This window comes from Mandrillus leucophaeus, unplaced genomic scaffold, assembly GCF_000951045.1.
Source record: "Mandrillus leucophaeus isolate KB7577 unplaced genomic scaffold, Mleu.le_1.0 Scaffold41, whole genome shotgun sequence".
In the NCBI taxonomy this organism is placed as follows: domain Eukaryota; kingdom Metazoa; phylum Chordata; class Mammalia; order Primates; family Cercopithecidae; genus Mandrillus; species Mandrillus leucophaeus.
Window position 1 is genome coordinate 3,553,612 of NW_012104365.1, and position 22,544 is coordinate 3,576,155.

At 50.6% G+C, this 22,544-nt stretch overlaps 1 protein-coding gene across 2 annotated transcripts in view; it reads left to right on the top strand.

The window, feature by feature from the left end:
- Window positions 1–22,544, top strand: part of CDH4 (cadherin 4, type 1, R-cadherin (retinal)) — a 501,882-nt gene that overhangs the window by 321,094 nt on the left and 158,244 nt on the right. For both annotated transcript variants that reach the window (XM_011992340.1, XM_011992341.1), the window contains exon 3: window positions 4,397–4,576. In XM_011992340.1, coding sequence (XP_011847730.1) covers window positions 4,397–4,576 — 180 coding nt within the window. The remainder of the gene's footprint in view (window positions 1–4,396; window positions 4,577–22,544) is intronic.

Below are 22,544 nucleotides of genomic sequence, written 5' to 3' on the forward strand. Positions count from 1 at the left end.
GCCAGGATGGTCTCGATCTCCTGACCTCATCATCTGCCCGCCTCGGCCTCCCAAAGTGCTGGGATTACAGGCGTGAGCCGCCACGCCGGGCCAAGGTCACCTTTAAGTCATTACCCAATGCTCAGTCTTCATTCACTCAGAAATACAGAAGAAAGACATGCACCAGGGAAAATCAGCAGGTGTCATCTGTTAGAAAATATTTTTAAGCATAACTGGAAGCATTATTTTTAATGAGTATAATTATGCGTCAGTGTTTATGTGATGTCTTCTGAATGGGCCCAAGATGACTGCGTGTTCAAAAGAACATGCTTGTTCGACCAGGGTGAGTGCTAATTGTGGCTGACATTTTCTTCCAGGGAAACGGGTGCATCTTCCAGGCAGAAGCCCGTGCAGGTCTGGCATTGATTTTCACCAGATTTTGTTATTACATTTGTCTCACAGCTTTAAAATAGTAGCAAATATGTGCAATTTATTTAAACAACACTAGGGAAATTAACGTCATTGCAAGCTCATCCTAAGCAAATGAAAATGAAGGATTTTTTTTAAAACGGCTGTATGAAAACCCTTTAAAACTCAGAGTTAGAGATTCAGAGGGCCCTGGTGAGCCGCTACCAGTTCTGAAGCAGCACCAGGTGGGAGAGACCAGCCAGTCTCCGCCTCGGTCTCCCGCTGGGAGATGTGGGGAGCTGCAGACGGCCAGAAGGCCCCTCCTAGCAGCTATGCCAGAGCTCCCCTCGCCCTCATCTGGGAGCGATCTGTCCAGGCTCTCCTCCCTCATGCAGACCTGCTCAGGAACAAAAATAATGCTCCACCACCCTTCTCCAGAGGTGGACCCCTGGTTGCCTTTGGGCTGGGAGACCCCCTGTTCTCTACCTGCAGCACATCTCAGGTGTGGTTGGCGGCCCCACCCCAGAGTTGTCTTAGATGAGACCTAGGAACCTGCATTCCTAATGAGCTCCCCAGGGTGCTGAGCTGCTGCTCCTGGGACCAGCCTGGGACCTCAGACCTGTTTCTCCCCAGCCTGGGATTTACAGAGCACAGCCCGGGTGGGTGCAGGAAACATCACTCAGACCCCCTTTTCCCCTGGTTCCCTATCTTTTCCATGGGAAGATCGATTTCTGCCCAGTCCGGGACCTTCCTGAGGTCCGGCAAATGGGATTTGACTTCACAAGCAGAGACCACAGAAGGGAGGGGTGGCACTTCCAGGTGCTCTGGCCTTGGGGTCACACTCTTGGCATCTGAATCCCGCCTCAGCTGAACGGGCTGCGTGGGCTTCACGAGTGCCTTTGGCCTTGCATGGTAGGAAAGTGGGAATGACGGTGCTCCCCGCTGAAGTGGTGAGAGGGAGGATTCAGGGGGAGACTCCATGGAACAGCATTAGACCTGGAGCCTGGAACCTGAGTGCACACCACAGCTGCTATCATTGTTCGTGTTGGCTGTGTTGACGTCATTTCAAGCCACTTTGAGCAGTGGGATTAATCTGGTCTTTCTCATCAAAGCTTAGAGCTTATTAACCTAAATTGTTGTATCCGCAAGGTAAAGACCAGGCTCCCAGGGAGGTGCCATCTGTCTGGGGCTTGGTCTTGGAGGACAAGTGAGATATCTTCAGTGGAAGGGCCAGATGCAGAGTCCTGCTCTCATGCTCATCGGACATTCAGTACCTGTGAGGCAGCGGCTACTGGTCTGGGCGAGGAAACCATGGAGTCCAGTTGTCTGTGCTCTGGGTTCCGGGGAAAATGTGCAATTAGGACTGTCCTTGAAGTTCTTCAAAGTCCCCTGAGGAGCCTAGAAAAGCCCCCGCCCCCTGTCATCATGAGGGGCTGGAGTCGAGGCCCCTGGGTCTCCATGTTTGCACCTCACATGGCTCCTTTCTAAGGAAGGCTGGGAGCGCCCCCATGGAAGCCTCCTGGGTTTTATTAATAGAGGCAAACGGTGGTGGGGACCCCCACCGTGCCTGGCGGGGCAGCCTGTGGTCAGACACCTCCCAACCAGCTTTGTCCTCCCTGCCTTGGGCTGCCCTGGTGCAAGGTCTATTCTCTGCCGTGTGAACTCTCATATCCTAGTGCCTCTGCAGTTCAGATGAAATGAGCATCAGCCACAAAGACTGTGGCAAGGCATGCCTTGTGGGCAACCTGCACTGGACCCGACGCTGCAGACGCATGGACGCCACATGTATGCGTGAAGTTCTGTTGGCACTGTCAGCCATGGGAGTCACGTGCACCGTCATGTTTAGAAAACACAGAAAGGTAAAAGGAAGGAAGTAAATACAATAACAGAGCTCCGTGGTGACCAGAGAAAACCAGTGTGTGCATTTTCATGTATTTTCTTACATTTTTTTTCTTTTCTTTTTTTTTTTTTTTTTTTTTTGAGACAGAGTTTCGCTTTTTTTCCCTAGGCTGGAATGCAATGGCACAATCTCGGCTCCCTGCAACCTCCGCCTCCCATGTTCAAGTGATTCTCCTGTGTCAGCCTCCCAAGTAACTGGGATTACAGGCACACACCACCACACCTGGCTAATTTTATATTTTTAGTAGAGATGCGGTTTCACCACGTTGGCCAGGCTGGTCTTGAACTCCTGACCTCGGGTGATCTGGCTGCCTCGGCCTCCCAAAGTGCTGGGATTACAGGTGTGAGCCACTGCACCCAGCTTCTTTTTCTATCCTTTAAAAAAACGTAGTTGAAGCTGGGCGTGGTGGCTCACGCCTGTAATCCCACAGCACTTTGGAAGGCCAACACGGGCGGATTACCGGAGGTCTGGAGTTTGAGACCAGCATGGCCAACGTGGCAAAACCCCATCCCTATTAAAAATACAAAAATTAGCCAGATGTGGTGTCTGGCTCCTGTAATCCTAGCTACTCGAGAGGCTGAGGCAGGAGAGTCACTTAAACCCGGGAGGCAGAGGTTGCAGTGAGCCAAGATCGTGCCACTGCACTCCAGCCTGGGTGACCCAGTGAGACTCCATCTCAAAAAAAAATAAGAAAGAAAAAAGAAAAAGTGAAGAAAAAATGCAGTTGTGGTTGATGCTGTACATATGGTTTGGTGCTGTTTCTCCACTTACTAATATTTTATGGACATTTCTTCATGTCAGTCTTAAAAGAGTAACTTTTAATGGCTATAATATTCCAAGACATGAACACAGTGTAATGCATTTGGAATTCACTGACAGACATTCAGATTTGTGCTCTGGTATTTTTACTTGTTCAAAAACATCCCCAGTAAACATCTGTCTACAAGGACTTTGGTCCACCTAGAGTTTCCTGGGGACAGATTTCCAGCTGTGGAGTTATTGGGTCAAAAGGGACCTTCCTTTTTGAGGCTCTTGATAGTCACTGGCCACCGGGAGGCAGAGGGCTGTGCTGAGTGACCGCGGGACCCCAGCAGCAGGAGCTGCGTCAGTGTCCGTCCTGACAGCCTGAGCCCTGTGCTAAGCATGGGCTGGGCATTTTCTCATTGTCATCTGATGTCATTCCCACAGTAGTCCCTAAACTCAGGGCCATTGCTACCATCTCCCTTCCGTAAGAGAAGATCCCAGGATTGTGAGAAATGAAGGGACTTGGTCCCCACGTCACATGAGCTTCGACACATCCACACAGGTGTGGGTCTAAGGCCAAATCCCACACCCTCAGCCATCAGCCTCCACCCACTGACTCACTGCACACCCCCAGTGTTGCAGATTCATTTCGCTCAGCCTTGTCAATCTGACAGGTAAAAAGGATGTATTACTTTGATATGCGTTATTTGATTACTGGGAGATGTGGACAGTTGTCATAAGTTTATTGATCATTTATATTTGTTTTGCTGTGAATTATCTATTCATGTCCTTTTCTTGTTCGGAAACAAGATTCCATTTTATTTTCTTCCTGCTTTCTAAGAGTGCTTTATGTAGTGACTATGAACCTCATGTCAAACTGTTGTAAATCATGTTTTCCAAATGTGTCAGTTGCCTCTTGGGTCTGTTTTCATGAACAGGAGTTTTGTGGGGAAACATATTAGTCTTTTCTTTTGTCATCTCTTGCGTTGTTTTGGGTGGGCATCAAAAGCCCTGTCTACACTATTGGTGACATTGTCAACTATATTTTCTTCTTCTTTTATGGTTTCTTTTTCCTGCATTTAATTTTGTAATCTGTCTCGTCATATTGATGGGGGTCTTACTTGATTTTTTTTCCCTAACACTTAGTTCCTTTTCCAGTGTTATCCCGCCCTTCCCACTTAGCTCCTTGTCCCAGGGTTACCCGCCTTCCCGCTTAACTCCTTTTCCCACTTAGCTCCTTGTCCCAGCCTTACCCGCCTTCCCTCTCAGTCCCGGGCAGTACAGATCATCTTAGCAAACACCCTTTTCCTCTGTGCAAAACCTAACTGGACTTCTTTGTTTCTTCTCTCCCTTTTCCAAATAAAGCCACAGAAGGGAAAGAAGATCGTGGCTCTGGACCCCTCTCCGCCTCCGAAGGACACCCTGCTGCCGTGGCCCCGGCACCAGAACGCCGACGGGCTGAGGCGGCGCAAACGGGACTGGGTCATCCCGCCCATCAACGTGCCCGAGAACTCGCGCGGGCCCTTCCCGCAGCAGCTCGTGAGGGTGAGTGCAGACCCCTCCCGTTGGCGCGGGGGTCTCGGTGTTAGCATGACGCTCTTCTCCCGGCATCCCAAAGCCAGGGGCGGTTCTGCATTTGGTGTCTAAGAAGGTCGCGATTTCACAACCTTTCTGTAATGAGATTAGCCTTACACAGGGCAATGAAAAATTTAGATGGGGAAGCTGCGTCCTAGGTGGATGGGACTTTGTGAGTCAGGGGTGATTTCTCTCTTGGTTACTTTCAAATGGCTACTATGTGTGTGGAAGCAGTGGGGTGTGGATCGTGGCCTTTGACCTCTGACCCCTTTCTTTGGTCTGATCACATTTGTTTCCATGGATGACTAAGATCCCGGATGATGGGATGGGGGCGTGTCTGCCATGACGATCACTGCGCCCAGGCCAGCGTGGGCCGTGCCATGGCCCGTCTGCAAGGTCTTGGTCCCCGAGTTCCCAAGGCCACCGGAGATTGCTTTTACCGCAGAAAGAATTTATTTTACAAATTTGTGTCTCTATAATCAAGGCTATCAACGAGCAATTTCTGCTTCCCTTTGAAGAAAATTGCAGCCTAATCTGAGCAATAATTTGATAAAAGGATGGTGAGAATTCTATTAAATAATTCCCAACCGTTGCGGAAAAGGCTCACACCACCCTTTGGAAATGAGGGTCCCCAGAGTGTGCTTAAGGGGCCATTCTCAGTCTTCGTGCTGTTTAGTGTTTTCTCATTCCTTTCAATGCAGAAGGCTGGGCTGTGCGTTTGGAATGCGGAGATGGGAGGAAGAAAGCAGCCACCAGGCATGGTCCCCCCAATTCTTTGTATCCCTAACCTTGGCCACCAGGGGACCCCGCCAGGGAGCAGTCAAAATGACTGGTTATTTATAGCAGAAACTCTGGTGTGAGTGAATGCAGTGTGCCTCCATACCCCAGCCAAGGTATCACCTGATTGCAAACATATCACCTGCCCTCTCTGCACAGAGCCAGCCCTCCCACCTCAGTACCCAGCCTCTGCTGCATCCTCCCCTTTCGGGGCTCAGCTCTCCTTGGCCACCCATACCCCTTGAGGGCCAGGCTGGAGATTTTCATGTGAAATGCAGTTCAGAGCTTGAAGGAAGCCACCAGGAGTTGGAACCCCATCCTGGGGGAGCTTCCCAGGCCCACATTTCCTGGGCCCACTGGGCAACCTCCCGCCCACCACGGACGCCAGAGACGATGCCAATGGCAGTGCCGTGGCCCCCATGCTGCACCCACCTCGCCATCCTCAGGGCTGGGATTTGCTGCCTCCGGCCATTGCTTGTGTTATCGTTGACTTAAAATTCTTCTCAAAGCAATTCAATTTTTTTTCAACTTTTATTTTAAGTTTGGGGGCACATGTATAGGATATGCAGGTTGGTTACCTAGGTAAACGTGTGCTATGGTGGTTTGCTGCCCCTGTCAACCCATCACCTAGGTATTAAGCCCAGCATCCTTTAGCTATTCTTCCTGATACTCTCCTTATGCCCCTCCCCTCCCACAGGCCCCAGTGTGGGTTGTTCCCCTCCCTGTGTCCGTGTGTTCACATCATTCAGCTCCCACTTAGAAGTGAGAACATGTGTTATTTGGGTTTCTGTTCCCACTTTAGTTTGCTGAGGATGATGGCTTCCAACTCCATCCATGTCCCTGCAAAGGACATGATCTCGTTCCTTTCTATGGCACATATAGCATTCCATAGTGTGTATGTGCCACATTTGCTTTATCCGGTCTACCATTGATGGGCATTTGGGTTGAGTCCACGTCTTTGCTGTTGTGAATAGTGCTGCAGTGAACATACACATGCGTGTGTCTTTGTAAGAGAATGACTTCTATTCCTTTGGGTGTATACTCAGCAATGGGATTATGGGTCAAATGGGAGTTCTGCCTCTAGGCCTTTGAGGAATTGCCACACTGTTCATCCCCAAAGGAGATTGTATACCAAACCACAGTTTGATCACTGGGATCGTTTGTCAGGCTAGAAGCTGACTGTAGAGAAAAGCATAAGGCGAGAGAACAGAGGCTGCCCTTGATTTGTTTCCCAGGCCAGTGGGGCAGGGGCTTCAGGGTGTGCTGGAGGCGTGAGGACCAACCACAGATTCCTCTTTGAAGGTCGTCAGGATTGAAGGCCCCCGAGAGAGGGAGTGGGTTTCTGTTGTGCTCTGCAGGCTTCTGTAATGCCTTGTGCTTCTGCCGCCCCCACATTGCCCCTTGTAGACAGTCTTCGATCTTACTCTGGGGTCAGCAAACCTTTTCTGTGAAGGGCCAGGTGGGAAAGGCATTGTGGCCATACAGCTTCTGTCGCTGTGGTGTGAAATCAGCCTCAGGCAATGTGTCAACTAACAGGTTGGTCGTGTTCCAATAAAACTTTATTTACAAAAACAGGCCATGTTCCAATAAAACTTTATTTACAAAAACAAAAACAGGGCCTGGGTTGGCCCATGGGCCATGATTTGACAACTGCCAATCACTTTTTCCAAACTCCAGAAAGGGCTGCGCAAGCCACCCTCACCGGCACAGGGTAGGCACATTATTTGTGGAGTGAGTGAGCAGTGAATGTGAGGGCCCTCATCTGCTTACACCCCACGGAGGGGGTACCCGCAGCGTCTGGCTGTTATCTCCGTTATCCGAGCACAGCTGGGATATTCTGCTGCCCTGGCTCTTGGAGTTTCTCAGCCTGATGATATAGGACTGAAAGGCGGGACTTTCTTCCTCAGCTCTGCTCCGCAGACAGGCTTGTTAAAGGGAACACAAAACAGCGAGGCCACGTAGGCACAGCCCCTGTCCCAGGAGGGTCCCCAAGCTGCTGCGTGTGGCCCCGCGCGCCGTCTCCGGATGGACAGTGGAGAGAAAGACCCCCTACACTTCCTGCCTGGCTGACCTCCTGCAGCGTCAGTGAGGAAGTCTGGGCTGGGACAGGGTCCATGAAAGGACCGAATCCTCCCAGACCAGCAGAGGGCTCGGGTGAGGATGGGTCCAGTTGTCCTGTGGATGAGGATGTTTCTCCTGAAGACATCACCACGAGAGCCCAGCTTACTCCACATCCGAATGCCCTGACGGGGAACGTGGTTTTCCAGTTTGCAGGAGGGAAATTTGCCCCTCCTGATTAACACGAACTTGGAAAATGTGGCCGAGAGAGCAGCCGGCACCGGGAGCTCTCCGGGCCGTGCAGGCGCAGCCTCCTGAGGACTCTCTGCCGCTGACCTTTCTAAACTAGAAATGTGCAGGGAAGAATTGTGAAGTTGGCTTTGGGTGTCAGAATGAGAAAAGCTGCAAATTCCGTGCTTCCAGGAAACCACCCCCAGCATCTCTGACTCAGGAAGTGGCAGCTTCTCTTATTCTGGGGTCTGTGGCATTGCTGTGGTTTGAAACCACTTTGTCATCTGCTCCTCACACCCCCTGACTCATCCAGCAGCCCCTGCAGACAAGGTCACCTCCACGCCCAGAGCGTCACTGCAGAACAGGCAGTGAGCGGAAGGAGGCGGTGAGGTGGGTGCGTGTTAGGCTGACTACCTGCACTGCGGCATTTCAGAAACTGAACCCAACCGAAGTCGATTTCTTGCTCACTGTGAAGGTTGGTGGGCAGGGCCAGGGTGGGCCGTGCTGCAGCCATTCAGCCACCCGGGGTGAGCGTCTCGGGACTGGCGAGGCTTACAAGTGGCATACGTCAATCGTGCCTACATGCCGCTGGACAAAGCCCAGTCACATGGCCACGTCTAATTGCAAGGGACATGGGGAACAAGTCCAACTCCATGTCCTGAAGGAGAGGGAAATATGGCTGGCGAATGGCTGGTCTCTGCCAAAGTGGGTTTCTAAAGATGAGATCAGCCTGTGTCCTTTCCTCCCTGATGAACCCACTGTCCCAAGGAGCCCCCGGCCACTGGAGCCCTGGGCGAGCAGTTCAGATGTAATTCGCCAACCAGGTCATTCTTTACCCTCTGCCCTGCTTCGGTTCGCCATAGTGCTTGGTGTGATCTGGCTGTATTTTCATTATTTATTCACCTACTTACTTCTCCTCTAAGAGGAGGCTTCCTAAAGGCAAGGATCTTGGCCATATCCCTAAGTGTTGTAAACAGCCCTTGGCATGCAGTGGGCACTATATTTGTTGAGGGAACGAGTGAGTGAGTGAGTAAGTGAGTGATAGACGTGATCTCAGCGGTGACTGTTGTGCTGGGCGCCCATCAGCTCACCCTGCAAAGTGACCCAGTAGCTGGAATTTGGCAGAAATGTTAGCACTGCCTGTCCTGGCTTTCAGAGTCCCTCCAAGTATCGATGTGGCTTACACAGGGGCATCCCCTTCAGCTTCCATCCGAAGGAAGGCGGGGGGTGGCATCCAAAGCAAGCTTGATGCCTAGGAAAGATAGACTTTTCATGAATGGAAAATGGAGTTTCTATTGTGGCTTCTGTAGATTTGTCTTTTCCAAATAGACTCCAGGTCATTACGTAAGAACTCAGTGCATGCACACACACATCCACATGCGCACACACGTGCATACTATATGCACACATCCACATGTGCACGCACGTGCAGACTACACACACATCCACATGTGCACACACGTGCAGACTATACACATGCACACACATGCATGCCATACACACACATCCACATGTGCACACACATGCATACTATACACACATGCACACACATGCATACTATACACACACAGCCACATGTGCACACACGTGCATACTATACACACATGCACACACCACCCTGCTTCACACACATATACATTCCTACACGTTCATGTTCCTGTTTGCCACCCCCCTCCCTCAACCCTCCCCTCTATCTTCCATTAAATTCTTATCTAGCACAGGCAGTGGTTTGGGGGGTGCTTTCCTGTCCCCGTTTCCATCTATAGGAAGCTGATGAGCTTCCTGGCAGTGTTGGAGGGGAGGCAGCTCCTGGAAGAAGCCCCAGTCGCAGAGACAGTGGTGAATACAGCCTGATGGGGAGCGGCAAGCTGAGCACAGAGCGCTTGAGGTTCAGCTGGGATCAGCTGCAATTCTGCGCTCATTAAGGCATTTCATTCTGATAAAATATGTTAAATGAAAAAACGAGCAGGAGAGGAGGAGGCAGAATAGTCTTCCCCAAAAAAAGTCTGTTAATTACAGGCTTTTTCCTTGGAAGGAATATCACGTCTCTTCCTAAGCACTAGCGGCACCACGCAGGGAGAACTAGGTAACCTGCTTGTAGAGAGGAAAGCCCTCAAAAGTAAAGGGGTGGCTCTAATCGGTGGGGCTGTGGAGCCAGGGGTATCCGTGGCAAAGCAGGGAGCCACGCCTGGTGATTCTGCCACTGGAATCAGACCACAGTCTGGAGTGAGTGGTGAGTGAGGAGGTGTAGCCACACCGCGGAGGGAGCACTGGGAACCCCAGGCTGTCCCTTCTTCTCAAGCAGAAGGGGGAGGAAGCCGCTCACAGGCACCGAACTGATTTTCCAGAAACTTGGGTAGGGACTTTTCTTTATGTCCCCAGGGGAACTGGGGAAAACGGCAAGAGGGAGCACCATTTAAAAGGTTAGCAGGACACCCTCCCTGGTCCAGAATTCTGGCTCTGAACTGGACAGTTTGGGCAGTGGCTACAGTGCCAAGCACCATGCAGGCACTGGGGATTCAGGGGAGAGAGGATATAGAGTTCTGTGGCCTTCAGGAACCACCAAGCAATCCACATTCTGTGTGAAGTTCACACCTGGTCCCACGGCCCTTGTAGGGCCGGCACCTACACAGGCACGTTCGTGAAAGGTTTTAAAACGCCACTTGCTTGGCTAGTGTACACCTCAAGCTTGACTCCTGGTGAGATTGAGAGTGAGGATAAAATGAAACTTTTAAGAAGAGGATCTATTGCTTGGCTGAGTCTGATACCAATTCACACTGTGTTACCTTGAGAGGCTGTCCAGGGCAACGGTAGGTATCAGCGAATCAGCTCGAGGTGATGGGGAGGAACGTAAAGCTCTTGGGTGTGAATCCTTTCATTTTGGCAGTCGATATTTTAGAAGACAAGAAGTCACGCAAAGCAGTCTTCGGGGCCCCTGCCAGAGAGCAAGTCAGGAAAAGAGCTCTGAGGACAAGGCTCTGGAGGGAGGTCACTCCACAGTCGCGGGGCCTACAAGGTGCTTAGGCCCCTTGGAGGAGACACGCAGGAGCCCGTTTCCAGAGAAGCACGATCACAGGTGCGCAGCCACGGGTGGGTCACAAAGCATTGCTCAGGTCAGCCCCTGACACCGAACAACTCAAATGAGCTTAAGCGGATTGAAGTGCAACATTTCCTTCCCATCTTCTGGATAAATCTGGTTGCCATTTGTGCACATACACCCCATTGCTTCACATCCAACCACAAATACTTATGCCATTCTATGTGAACAGAGATGGGCTGGGTCTTTGGGGGCGTGGAGGTGAAAGGGTGCCTGCCTGCCCTGCACAGGCTCTGGACTGCTTGAGCAAATGAGTGATGCCCCGAGCTGGGTCCGCATCCCGAAATGCACAGCCAAGGCACCGGAGACGCCTCTCTGGTCTGTGGCAGGGCCCATAAAAGTTGATTGGATGTGTGAGCACATATGGTGGAGCCAGCTGAATTTGAGCCCCACGTTATCTTCACAGAATGTTTGCTGGATAACTTGGCAGTATAATTAGCACGGAGTCCACCTGAGAGCCCATTTCTGATACTCTACAACATCCGGGCGTGTACGAATGACTCACGTGGTAGCCATTCATTGTCTCATGGAAGCAGGGTGACCTTTCCAAAGCACGGATGTGGCTGTGTGGTTCCCACTGTCCTTGGGAGATGGCCTGAATCCTCACCTTGCCCGGCAGGTTTCATGAGCTCGCACCACCCCTTGGCACGGCAAGCTCCAGCTGTGCTGGTGGTTCGTAGCTTCCAGATTGGCTCGTAGCCTTGGTCACCTGCAGTCCTGTGCACAAGCTCTCCCCTCAGCCTGGAGGGTTTTCCCGGTGCACCCAACAGTCCCCTCAACCCGGCTACTTCCTACCTGCCCTGAGAACTCCCCACTTTTCAGGACCCATCAGAGGCCTTCCCATGCGGCCAGGGCACCCGCTGTGCCCGCTGCTGTGGCAGAGTTTCTGACACTGTTTTGTCGGTAATTATTGTCTGCATCCCCCACTAAACCTGAAGCTCCTTGAGGAGCACACACGTCATTAAACACTCATTAAGTGGGAATGACAGACGCAGCCCTCGTGCCCATCTCTGCTAGTCAGCCCTTCATGGTAATTAGGAAGATTGTTATGTTAGGGATACAGTACCTGGCAACAATAAATTGGACGGTCTTTTAGTAATGGTGGTGTGGTTTATTTCATTCTAACACTCCTATCAATAGTAACTATACATTCTAGGGGAAAATGTTTAAGCTCTTTGAAGTTACTTGGGGGAGACAGACAATAGGCAGAATCTGTTGGGGCCTCTGCCCTCGAAGGGAGAAAACAGCCCTGGGTGAGACGTGTGCGCCGGTGGCTTCCCTCCGAGGGCACCATCCCAGTCCTTGCATCAAAGGGTGAGTGGGTCTCATGCAGAAAGCCACAGGCGTGCTGGTCACAGGAGTTGTACAATGGAGTTTAGAGTTGACAAAGCAGCTGGAATGTGAGGAGATACATTCTAGAAAATACACAGCCACAGATAGGGACTCCCAAATACACATGTAAGCTCTGCCCAGATCCTTGGCTGCCCCGGAACTGTGCATGCCCAGAGAGGCGCCGAAGCACCCAGTAAAAGCAACAGTCAGCAGACTGAGAAAACTAAGCAGAGATTCCAAGGGAAACACATTGAGATTTGCGTCCAGCCAAGTGAACTCCCTGCGGTAACAAAAAATAAACACCCTCAGAGAAAGATAACAGAACCAGGGTCTCTACAAGGTTGCATTCACAGTGATCAGTATACACACAAAACTTATTAGACATGTCAAAAAGAGAGAGAGAAAATGTGATCCACAGTCAAGAAAAAAACTGCCCAGAGAAAGGAACCCATGAACCCTGAGATCACCCAGACATTGGAGCTAGCAGCAAGGCCTTTAACATATTGCTTTAAAATATCTTCAAGGGTCAGAATAGATGGATGGATGAATAGATGGGGAATCACAGCAGAAAAAAAAATGATACTCTAAAACTATAACCAAATGGAAATGATAAAACTGAAAAGTACCGTGTCTCTAACGGAAAACTCACTGGATGGGTTCACAAGTGAATTGCTGAGGCAGAAGAAAGGGTCGGTGCATTTGAAGATGGATCAATACAATTATCCAGCCTGAAGAAGGAGGAGAAGCGAAGCACACAGAGCTTCAGTGGGGCAGTGGCCAGTGGCCTGACATCTGTATGATGGCAATAACAGAAGGAGAGGAGAGAGGATCAGAAAAAAATCCTCGAAGAAATAATGATTGAGACTTTCCCACATGTAGCAGTGAAACAAACTTATAGATTCAAGAAACCCCGTGAACCCTAGGTAGGAGAAATACAAAGAACGCCATTCCTTGATCATAGTCAAACTGCTGAAATGCAAAAATAAAGAAAAAGCCTCTAAAGTAGAGAAAAAGATGCAATATGTCCGGGGCAGCAGTCAGAATGGGGGCTTGTCCTCAGAATCCCTGCAGTCACACGCCAACAGAACATCTCTAAATTACTGAAAAGAAGCTACCAACCAAGAGTTCTATATCCAGAAAAAATATCCTTCAAAAATGAAGGTGAGCCTGGGCGCAGTGACTCACGCCTGTAATCCCAGCACTTTGGGAGGCCAAGGCAGGCAGATGACCTGAGGTCAGAGTTCAAGACCAGCCTGCCCAACATGGTGAAATTCTACTAAAAATACAAAAATTAGCCAGGCATGGTGGTAAGTGCCTGTAATCCCAGCTACTCAAGAGGCTGAGGCAGGACAATTGCTTGCATCTGGGAGACGGAGGTTGCAGTGAGCCGAGATCACACCACTGCACTGCAGCCTGGGCGACAGAGTGGGACTCTGCCTCAAAAAACAAAAATTAAAATGAAGGTGAAATAAAGACATTCCTGACAAACAAACTGAGGGAATTCATCACCAGCAGACTCAGCGGGAGTGATAAAGGATGATGTTCCTTAGGCCAGAAACAAATGACACCAGTTGGAAATCCACACCTCCAAGAAAGAATGGAGAGCTCAGGAAGAGATAAATTTATGGACTAATATAAAAGATTATCACTTTTCTTTTAATTTCTTTTAAAAAGCTGACTATTTAAAGCAAAAGTACAACATTGTATTAGAGAGTTTATAATGTATGTTGATGTAATAAATATGACAACAGTAGGAGAAAAACTAAATAAGACAACAGTTGGACAAAGGACAGATGGGGTAAATGGAGCAAGGCTGTTTTGAGGTTCTGACGTGCTGGTTAAGTGGCCCAATATTAACTTTAGGTAAACTGTGATGCTTATGAAGTTGAGAGGAGTATTGTCGTTAGTAAAGTTAATAAAAATGAATTTCTTTAAGGCCAGGTGCAGTGGCTCACACCTGTAATCCCAGCACTTTGGGAGGCCAAGGTGGCCATATCACTTGAGGCCAGGAGTTCAAGACCAGCCTCACTAACATGGTGAAACCCCGTCTCTACTAAAAATACAAAAAATTAGCTGGGCGTGGCGGCACATGCCTGTAATCCCAGCTACTCAGGAGGCTGAGGCAGGGGAATCGCTTGAACCCTGGAGGTGGAGGTTGCAGTGAGCCGAGATCACGCTGCTGTACTCCAGTCTGGGTAACAGAGTGAGACTTTGTTTCAAAAAAAAAAGAATTTCTTCATATATACATAAAATAAAACTGTTAGTCACCAGATTGTCCAGTTTATTAGCACAAATAAGTGAGTTTTGGATGTGCCCATCTGTGAAAACAAATGCAAGGCATCAATGATTCTGAAGGCTTCTTCCAAATTCATTACCCAACATTCTATCTGAACACACTAATGTACATTTCTAGGGTTGATGGTTTAAACTGTAAATACTCCAAAGGCACATTCTGTATGATTTTTGCCCACAACCTTTCCTTAATATGCACATGTTTTCTAGACAAAAACATTAAATAGAGCTAAAGTGACATCAAGGTCTCCCTCCCTTCATTTCCTCTGATACATGAGATAAATGTAAGCCCAGTTCCTCGGGACAGTTCTCCAGGCCCTCAGATGTCCTGTGCCCCCGAGATAAATGTAAGCCCAGTTCCTTGGGACGGTTCTCCAGGCCCTCAGATGTCCTGTGCCCTGGGTCCCGTCAGACACTAGTGTGCAGAGGCCTTGCAACTCTGGGTGGTGCAAATTTCCCACATCCCATCCCCTTCCTGGCTATGGACGAGTGCAGGCTGGACCCTGGCCGCCTCCTTCCTGGCCTCCAGCTCACTGCCTTCCTAACCCTGGAGCAGAGGGGCCATCTAAACCTGAGCCACACTGGCCGTTCCCCAGGCTCACTCGAGGTCGAAGCTGTGGCCGAGGCTTAGGCACTGGGCTCTTGCTCCTGCTTCCCAAAGACGGGGTCAGGACACTTCTCCCTGGTTCTGTGCCCATCACGTGGCTCTAAGGCTCACCACCTCCATTCATCAGGTCTCTCCTCCGATGACTTCTCTGCCATGATAGGACCCCCACCCTACTCACATGCAGCCCTGGCCCTTTCCCTAGCCATGCTCACCATCTCCTCATGGGGAGGGTCACACCTGCAGCAGCTCAGCTTCGCCTATCATCAGCTTCCTCCTGCTGGACTATGGGCTCCCTGAGGGCGGGGCAGCTCTGATCTCGCCCCTGTCTGTGTCCCAGCCACCAAGAATGCAGCCTGGCCCAGAGAATCCCCCAGTGAGTCCCTGCTGGAGGAGTGGATGGTGACCTGCTAGAGGCAGGAGCTGGATTTGGCCTGTGGGCTGTGGTTTGTGACCCCTGGACTAAGCACTGCCTCTCAGGTGGGATCGTCTGGTGGACACTGCACACCCCACCCAGGTGCACAGAGCCCTCACCCAGGTGGATAGGGCCCCCAACCAGGTGTACAGGGCTCTCACCCAGGTGGACGGGGTCCCCACCCAGGTGTGCAGAGCCCTCACCCAGGTGGACAGGGACCCCACCCAGGTGTGCAGAGCCCCCACCCAGGTGGACAGGGACCCCACCCAGGTGTGCAGGGCTCTCACCCAGGTGTGTGAAGACCTTGCCCGGGTGGGCAGGGCCCTCTAAAGTTCAGGACACTTCCCTTTCTAGGAGCCGTCTGAAGAGAGATTTGAGGCCAGTTTAGCCACTTTCTTGGAGGGCAGAGGCCCCTGCTGCTCCAGCTCTACCTGTGCTAGTGAATTTTTAAGCCGTCAGAGCCAGGAAGCTTGTGAGTGAGTGGAAAATGAGGTAGGTTTCCTTCCCCCAAAAGAACCTTCAGACCGAGTCTCTGGGAAGAAACCAGGGGCAGGAGGTATCCCAGGAGCCAGCTTGAGTCTGGGTTTTCTCCCCCATAAGTGGACTGTGGAAATACCCTCCCTGGTTCACCAGACAGACACAGAATCCTCCAGGATGGGAGGAACTGCTCTGAGAACACGTGAATGAGAGGCTTTGGGGTCTGGGGCTCAGCCCTCAGAGGAAACAAGGACCCTTGAGAAAGTTCGACCTCTCGTTCAAACAGCGTCTCCTTCCACAGCAAGACAGCATGGCACTTCGATTTGTCCATCAGCTACACTTCAGGACCCACCTCCTTCCTGGCCCCAGGTAGGGAGGGGCAGCTACACGTGTGCACCACCCCCATGACTGTCCTGAGCGTGGTTCTGAAGACGCAACCCCAAGACGAATGCGATCGTCCTGCTGCAGCCTGTGAGTCGCCTGGCAGCCAGACACCGCGCTGAGACCCACGGGGATTCACATTGTCCCTGCTGAAGCCAGAGGGATGTGAAGAAAGCAGTCATTTTGGACTCAACTGCCCTGGGTTGTGTGGTTTAATCGCTCGTGTGAAAGGAACGGGCAGGCCCTTTGTGTTTACCGCCCCCTCATCCAAGCAGAAAATGTTCCCTTTCTTGAATTGCTTTAATGGCTATATTTATGCAGCTGAAAGTTCCTTAAGAAATGAAAGTAAAATCAAATTGCTGCAAATGCTCAGATAATTTAGTGGAGAATATTCAATTAGAATATATTAATATTTTAGATTTCCATCATTAATTGAATATTCAGGGATTTCATTTCGTCGTTGAATTGCTGGAGCACCCTCTGTGGACGGGTGTTTAGAACGAGAGCTCAGGCACCTTCCACAAATGGACCCTTAGAGTTTGGCAATGGCCAGGGAGCCTTGTGTCTGCCGGGCCAGCTCCAGGACTGCCGGCCAGACATTATCTAGCTGCTAATGAGTGGGATCCCAGGGCCACTGTAGGGTGCAGCTGTTCTGAGGACAAGTTTAAGGATGAAGGAGAGTGTGTATGTTGGGGCAAGCTGGCAATAGCCCTTGCTTGGAAAGAGATGTCCTTCATTCTTCAGTTGTGGCCTTCATACTTGAGAAGGTGAAACTGTCTGTGCATGAAATGAGGATGATAGCAGGCTGTGGTGGCAGTTATCCATCCACCATCCATCTAGCCATCCATCCATCCATCCATCCATCCATCCATCCATCCGTCCATCTATCCATCCATCCATCCATCCGTCCGTCCATCCATCCATCCATCTATCTCTCCATCCATCCATTCATGCATTCACTAAGCATTTCCATGTCAAGCACCCCTGTATTTGTCTGTCCTTATGCTGATAATAAAGACATACCTGAGACTAAGAGGTTTAATTGACTCACAGTTCAGCAGGTCTGGGGAGGCCTCAGGAAACTTACAATCATGGTGGAAGGGGAAACAAACATGCCCTTCACATGACGGCAGGAAGGAGAAGTGCACATCAAAGCAGGGGAAAGCCCCTTATAAAACCATCAGATCTCATGAGAATTTACTATCACGAGAACAGCATGGAGGTAACGGCCCCCACCAGGTTCCTCCCACAACACATAGGGATTATGGGAACTACAATTCAAGATGATATTTGGGTGGGGCCACAGCCAAACCATATCAACCCCCGGTGTGCTGTTCTGGGCACAGAGGCTACAACAGGGAACAGATGGAATAGTCCAGCTCTCATGGAGTTTATGTTCAAAGACAGGGATAAGTAACCATTAGTTACAACCTGGGAACCAGAGAATGTGGGGTGCCATTGAAGTTTGGTTTCAGATAAGGTGGACAAGAAGGTCACTTCTGAGAGAACTGAATGCAGTGGCAGAGTCAATCATGGCGATATCAAGGGGGTGAGTGCTCCAGGCAGAGGGAACAGTAAGTGCAAATGCTCAGAGTCTTGGAGGAAGAGCCTGGAGGTCAGAGTGGCTGAATAGAAATGGCCAGGGAGAGGGTGAGAGTAATGAACTGAGAGAATGTCAGGGCCAGGTCACTCAGGAGCATGTGGCCATGGGAGGGACTTGGTGGTTTACTCTGAAACCCAAAGAGTGTTGTGGTGCAGCATAAATTGATTTACCAAGACCCCTCTGACTGCCGTAAGGAACCCGGCAGAGCAGGAGCAAAGGCAGTTGCAGGGGGCGGCTTCGCAACCCTCCCACTGAGCTATGAGGAGGCCAGGGGTGTTGTTTTAATGTCCTGCCCAATAAAACAGCTGGGAACCCCAATCTTATCACAGACTCGACATCTGTGACCCTTGAGGAATGAGAGGCTCCCTTTGAATCCACTCGTGACCATGGGGTCACGGAGCTTCTGTTTCACTTTATGTGTGCGTGTGAGGAGCTAGAGTGTGGCAGCCAGAGAAAGAAACAGCCCTGGGAGGCTGGGGGAGGCTGGGGGTGCAGCTGGGGTGGGGATAAGGCACCGCACAGGTTCTGGTTAAAGGATTTCTCCTGGCTTGGAAGGGAAGTGACAGCAGAGGAGCCCTGGGGAAATGGAAACTCGTCTCCCAGGATCCTGGCTCCCAGCTCCCTTCTGGCACCCAGAGGTGGGGTCAGGAGGCCCCCAGGTGCTGACAGCAGGTGTTCCCTGGAGCTGACAGAGGAGACAGGCCATGTGCCGTCAACCCTCCTGGGCTCCCAGCCCGGCAGTGTTTCCCTGCTGACAGCAGTCCTGCAGGAGGCCTGACCATGTTTCCGATACTTGATGTTTCCTGTTAATTTCTAACAGCAGACTTTTCTAATATTCTGAAGACTCCTTTCTCAGAATATTAGAGACCCAAGGAGGAAAAGCCATCTCCCCAAAGCTCTCTGCTCAAAGACCTGACTTCAGCTCAGAGAAACAAGGGCATGGGAGACGAGGCCCAAAAGCAAAGCCAATGAGAAGTAGATGCCTGGGAGGGGAATTGCATCTTGGAAATCATACTGTCCCTTAGCTATAGAAGACAGCAGAAAATGCTGCTTGTTTCCGCTTCCCTAGTGGTGCTGAAAGTCAGGCTTCTGTCTTCAAAGTGACTCTTCAAAATCATGCCCCAGAGAGAGACTTCGTCCCCGGGGCCCCAGCATCAAGCTGGCCTGGGTTGTGTGGGGCTTTGGTTTGCTCAGGCAGAAAGTCTCATCTGACACAGGTGTGGGCTGGTCAGGTACCAGGGCTCGGGGACCTCCCTGGTACCATCCTGGGGAAAAGGCCTCGAAGCTCTCTTGATGGCACTGGCTTACTCCATAGAGGCCTGAGACGGCCTACAGATGCAGCTGCACCTGTGCTGTGTGGGCCCCTGTCAGAGTGGTTTTCGATGGAGTTACGTTTGATTTGGGCTTTGGGGCTTCATGAGCTGTAATGCTTATTGAAGTTGAGAAGCTGATTTCATTTTCCCAAAATGTAGGCTGATTAAAACAAGAAAAGCCGTGCAGCCTTGGTGTCTGCTTCTTAAAAGCAAAGTGAAGCATTCAGCTAAGGTTCATGTCAGAAAAGGGACTTGGAGGGGGGGCCTGGGCTGGCGCCCCCGGGATAGGAGGGGCCAGCAGCCACACCCTGCCTGCTTGAAGCAGCCTCTCCCTGGAGGACAAAACCAAAGGATCTTATCTGATCTAGTGGTTTCAGGAATTTTCTACACACATAAAGCACATCAGAGAGGAGAGAAAATTGTTGACGTGCTCCGTGTTTTCAGCAGAAAATCGTTCTCCATGTCGCTGTATGCATGAGCCTGCCTTGCCCGGGGCACGCCAGCGCCTCAGCCCAGCAAACCAGAGTCAGGCAGGGGCTGCAAGCAGTGTTTCGCACTCGCCATTGCCTCTGGGAGGTAGAACTGGTGGAGAAGGGACAGGAGGTATGGCTGTCCTGTGCCGTCAATTTGGGACAGCCCAGGCCTGAAGACTTATGTCTCTATAAATAAGTAGCCAGGTGAAGATTTAAGTTTTCTGTGAAAAATAAGGGAATCTGAAGCTAATCTGTGTTGCAAATTCAAGGTGTAGATTTGGGCAGGGTTGACACATTTATTGTGTTCAATCTGAAACTGGTCAATATAGGATGACAGGGTGTGAACAGTATATCCACAATCTATTAGATTAGTGTTCATCCACCCCTCCATCCATACACCCATCTATCTGTTCATCCATCTATCCACACTACCACCTACCCCTCCATTCATCCATCCATCCTCTGTCCACCCATCCACACACCCACCCATCTACCCATCCATCATCCATTCATCCATCCATCCATCCACCCAACCATCCACCGATCCATCCACCCATCCATCCACCCACCTACCATCCATCCATTCATTTCTCCATTCATCCATTCATCTCTCTTTCATTCATTCATCCACACATCCATCCACCCACTATCCATCCATTCATCCATTCATCTCTCCATCCATCCATTTGTTTCTCCATCTATCCATTCATCTCTCCACCCATCCATTCATCTCTACCCATCCATTCATCTATCCATTCATCTCTTCATTCATCCACCCATCCATCCACCCATCCACCATCCATCCATTTATCCATCCATCCATTTCTCTTTCTATCCTTTCATCCATCCACCCATCTATCCACCTACCCACCATCCATCCGTTCATCTCTCCATCCATCCATTTATCTTTCTGTCTATCCGTTCATCCATCCACCTACCCACCATCCATTTATTTCTCTATCCATTCATTCATCTATCCACCCACCATCCACCCATTCATTTCTCCATTCATCCATTCACCTCTCCATCCATCCATTCATCCATTCACCTACCTATTCACTCACCCACCATCCATCCATTCATCTCTCCATCCATCCATTTGTCTCTCCCTCCATCCATTCATCTCTCTATCCATTCATCCATCCATATATCCATCCATCCACACACCTACCATCCATCCATTCATTTCTCCACCCATTCGTTCATCTCTCCATCCATCCATTCATCCATCCACCCATCCATCCTCAGCACTCTCATCCTCAGACTCTCTCATTGCTCCTGACATCAGCAGGCCCCAAAGCCAGAACTCTGGCATAACCACAGCACCCACCTCCAGCTACTGTTTCAAAACGCTTCAGGCCTTTCAAGTAAACGAAAAACCGAACAGGCAAAACGATTGCCTCATGAGTTGCTGTCCTTAAAACTATTTCAACATTTGAAAACTCCCTGTCGAGGATTAATCAGTTTTTGACAGTGGTGGAAAATTCTTCCAGGGGTTTGGGGAAAAGCCATCCCATTTGGCTTACCTATGAACACTACACAAACTTTCTGACTTGATGCTGAAGCCTAGCCCTGAGGAAGATTTTAGGACCAGAGCAGTCTTCTTAATTGTTTTCCTAAATCATCAGTAACAAAAATGTGGACTTAGAGAAAGAAGTGTATTTACTCAGATTTCTCCTTAGAGGAAATGTTAGGTTTTGCTAGGAAAGTCCATCTTAGGCCAGATGAAAACAGCAATTCACCTGGTCATGGATGAGACATGTATTGCAATCAGCTATGTGGCCGGTGTTGAGGTCCACAGTGGGCCACTCAGTCATGGTTCCTGTCCTGAAGCACTACACATTGCTGGTGGAGACAGGTGGTAAAGGCGAAAACAGATGAGAGGAGAAGAAACTGTTAGAACACGGAAGGAACCACAGGGAGAGTGGAGCACAGGGACGGGATGGGCAGTGAGGGGCAGGCTGGGATGGGGAGCAAGGCTGTAGATGGGACCTGCCAGCCAAGGCCTCTCCGAGGAGCCAGCTGCTGAACTGGGCCTGCATGGCAAGGAGCTGGCTGTACACAGGTCAGGCAGAGACCCACAAGTGCAAAGGCCCTGGGGTAGGAATGAGCGGGGCACACCCAAGGAATGTAAAGGTCTGTACTGTGAGAATATGAGTGAGGGAAAGGGAGGGAGGGGCCTGGGGGAGGGCAGGAGCAGGTCCCAGGGCCTCCAGCCCGTAGGAGTTTGGATGTAGCTCCAGTGCAGGAAGAAGCTTGCAAGGAGCCATTTGACTGTCTATCTATCATCCCCTGGATGCCTTTCGCTGCCCGATGGGGCTGGAAGGTTAAGGCAAGAGCTGCCCCAGAGCCCCAGGGAGGAGAGAGTTGCCCTGAGGAGAGATGCGAGGGCCTGGGCTAGGATAGTAGAGGCATGGAGGTGAGGAGGGGAAAGCGGGGAGCCCAGATGGCCTGCAAGGAAGGACCCAGAGGACTTAGGGAGAGGCAGGTGGAGGAAAGGGAGCCATCGAGCCTGGCTCCTGGATTTTCAGCCCACCCTGATGTTGAGGTGACAGCACCTGGCATCCCCATTGCTCAGGAGGTGCCCATGTGTGGGGTGCCATGGGGATGCCATGCACATCTGTCCCCCCTCCTGCACATCTGTCTCTTCCCGCTCCCTCCTCACCTCTTGTTACTAAAGAGGCTTCCTGCCCCAGCCCGAGGGCCTCTTCCGACATGCAGCTGCTGGGTGCACTGGGCTGATTCCTAGACTCTGCGTTCAGCTCTCTGGGATGCCGCAGGAAAGCAGGAAATCAAATTAGGCCATTGACACCTCCCCCACGATCTTTATTCTATTGTCTCTTAGTCCACCCAAAAAAATGTAAATCAAAATAAAATCAGAATAT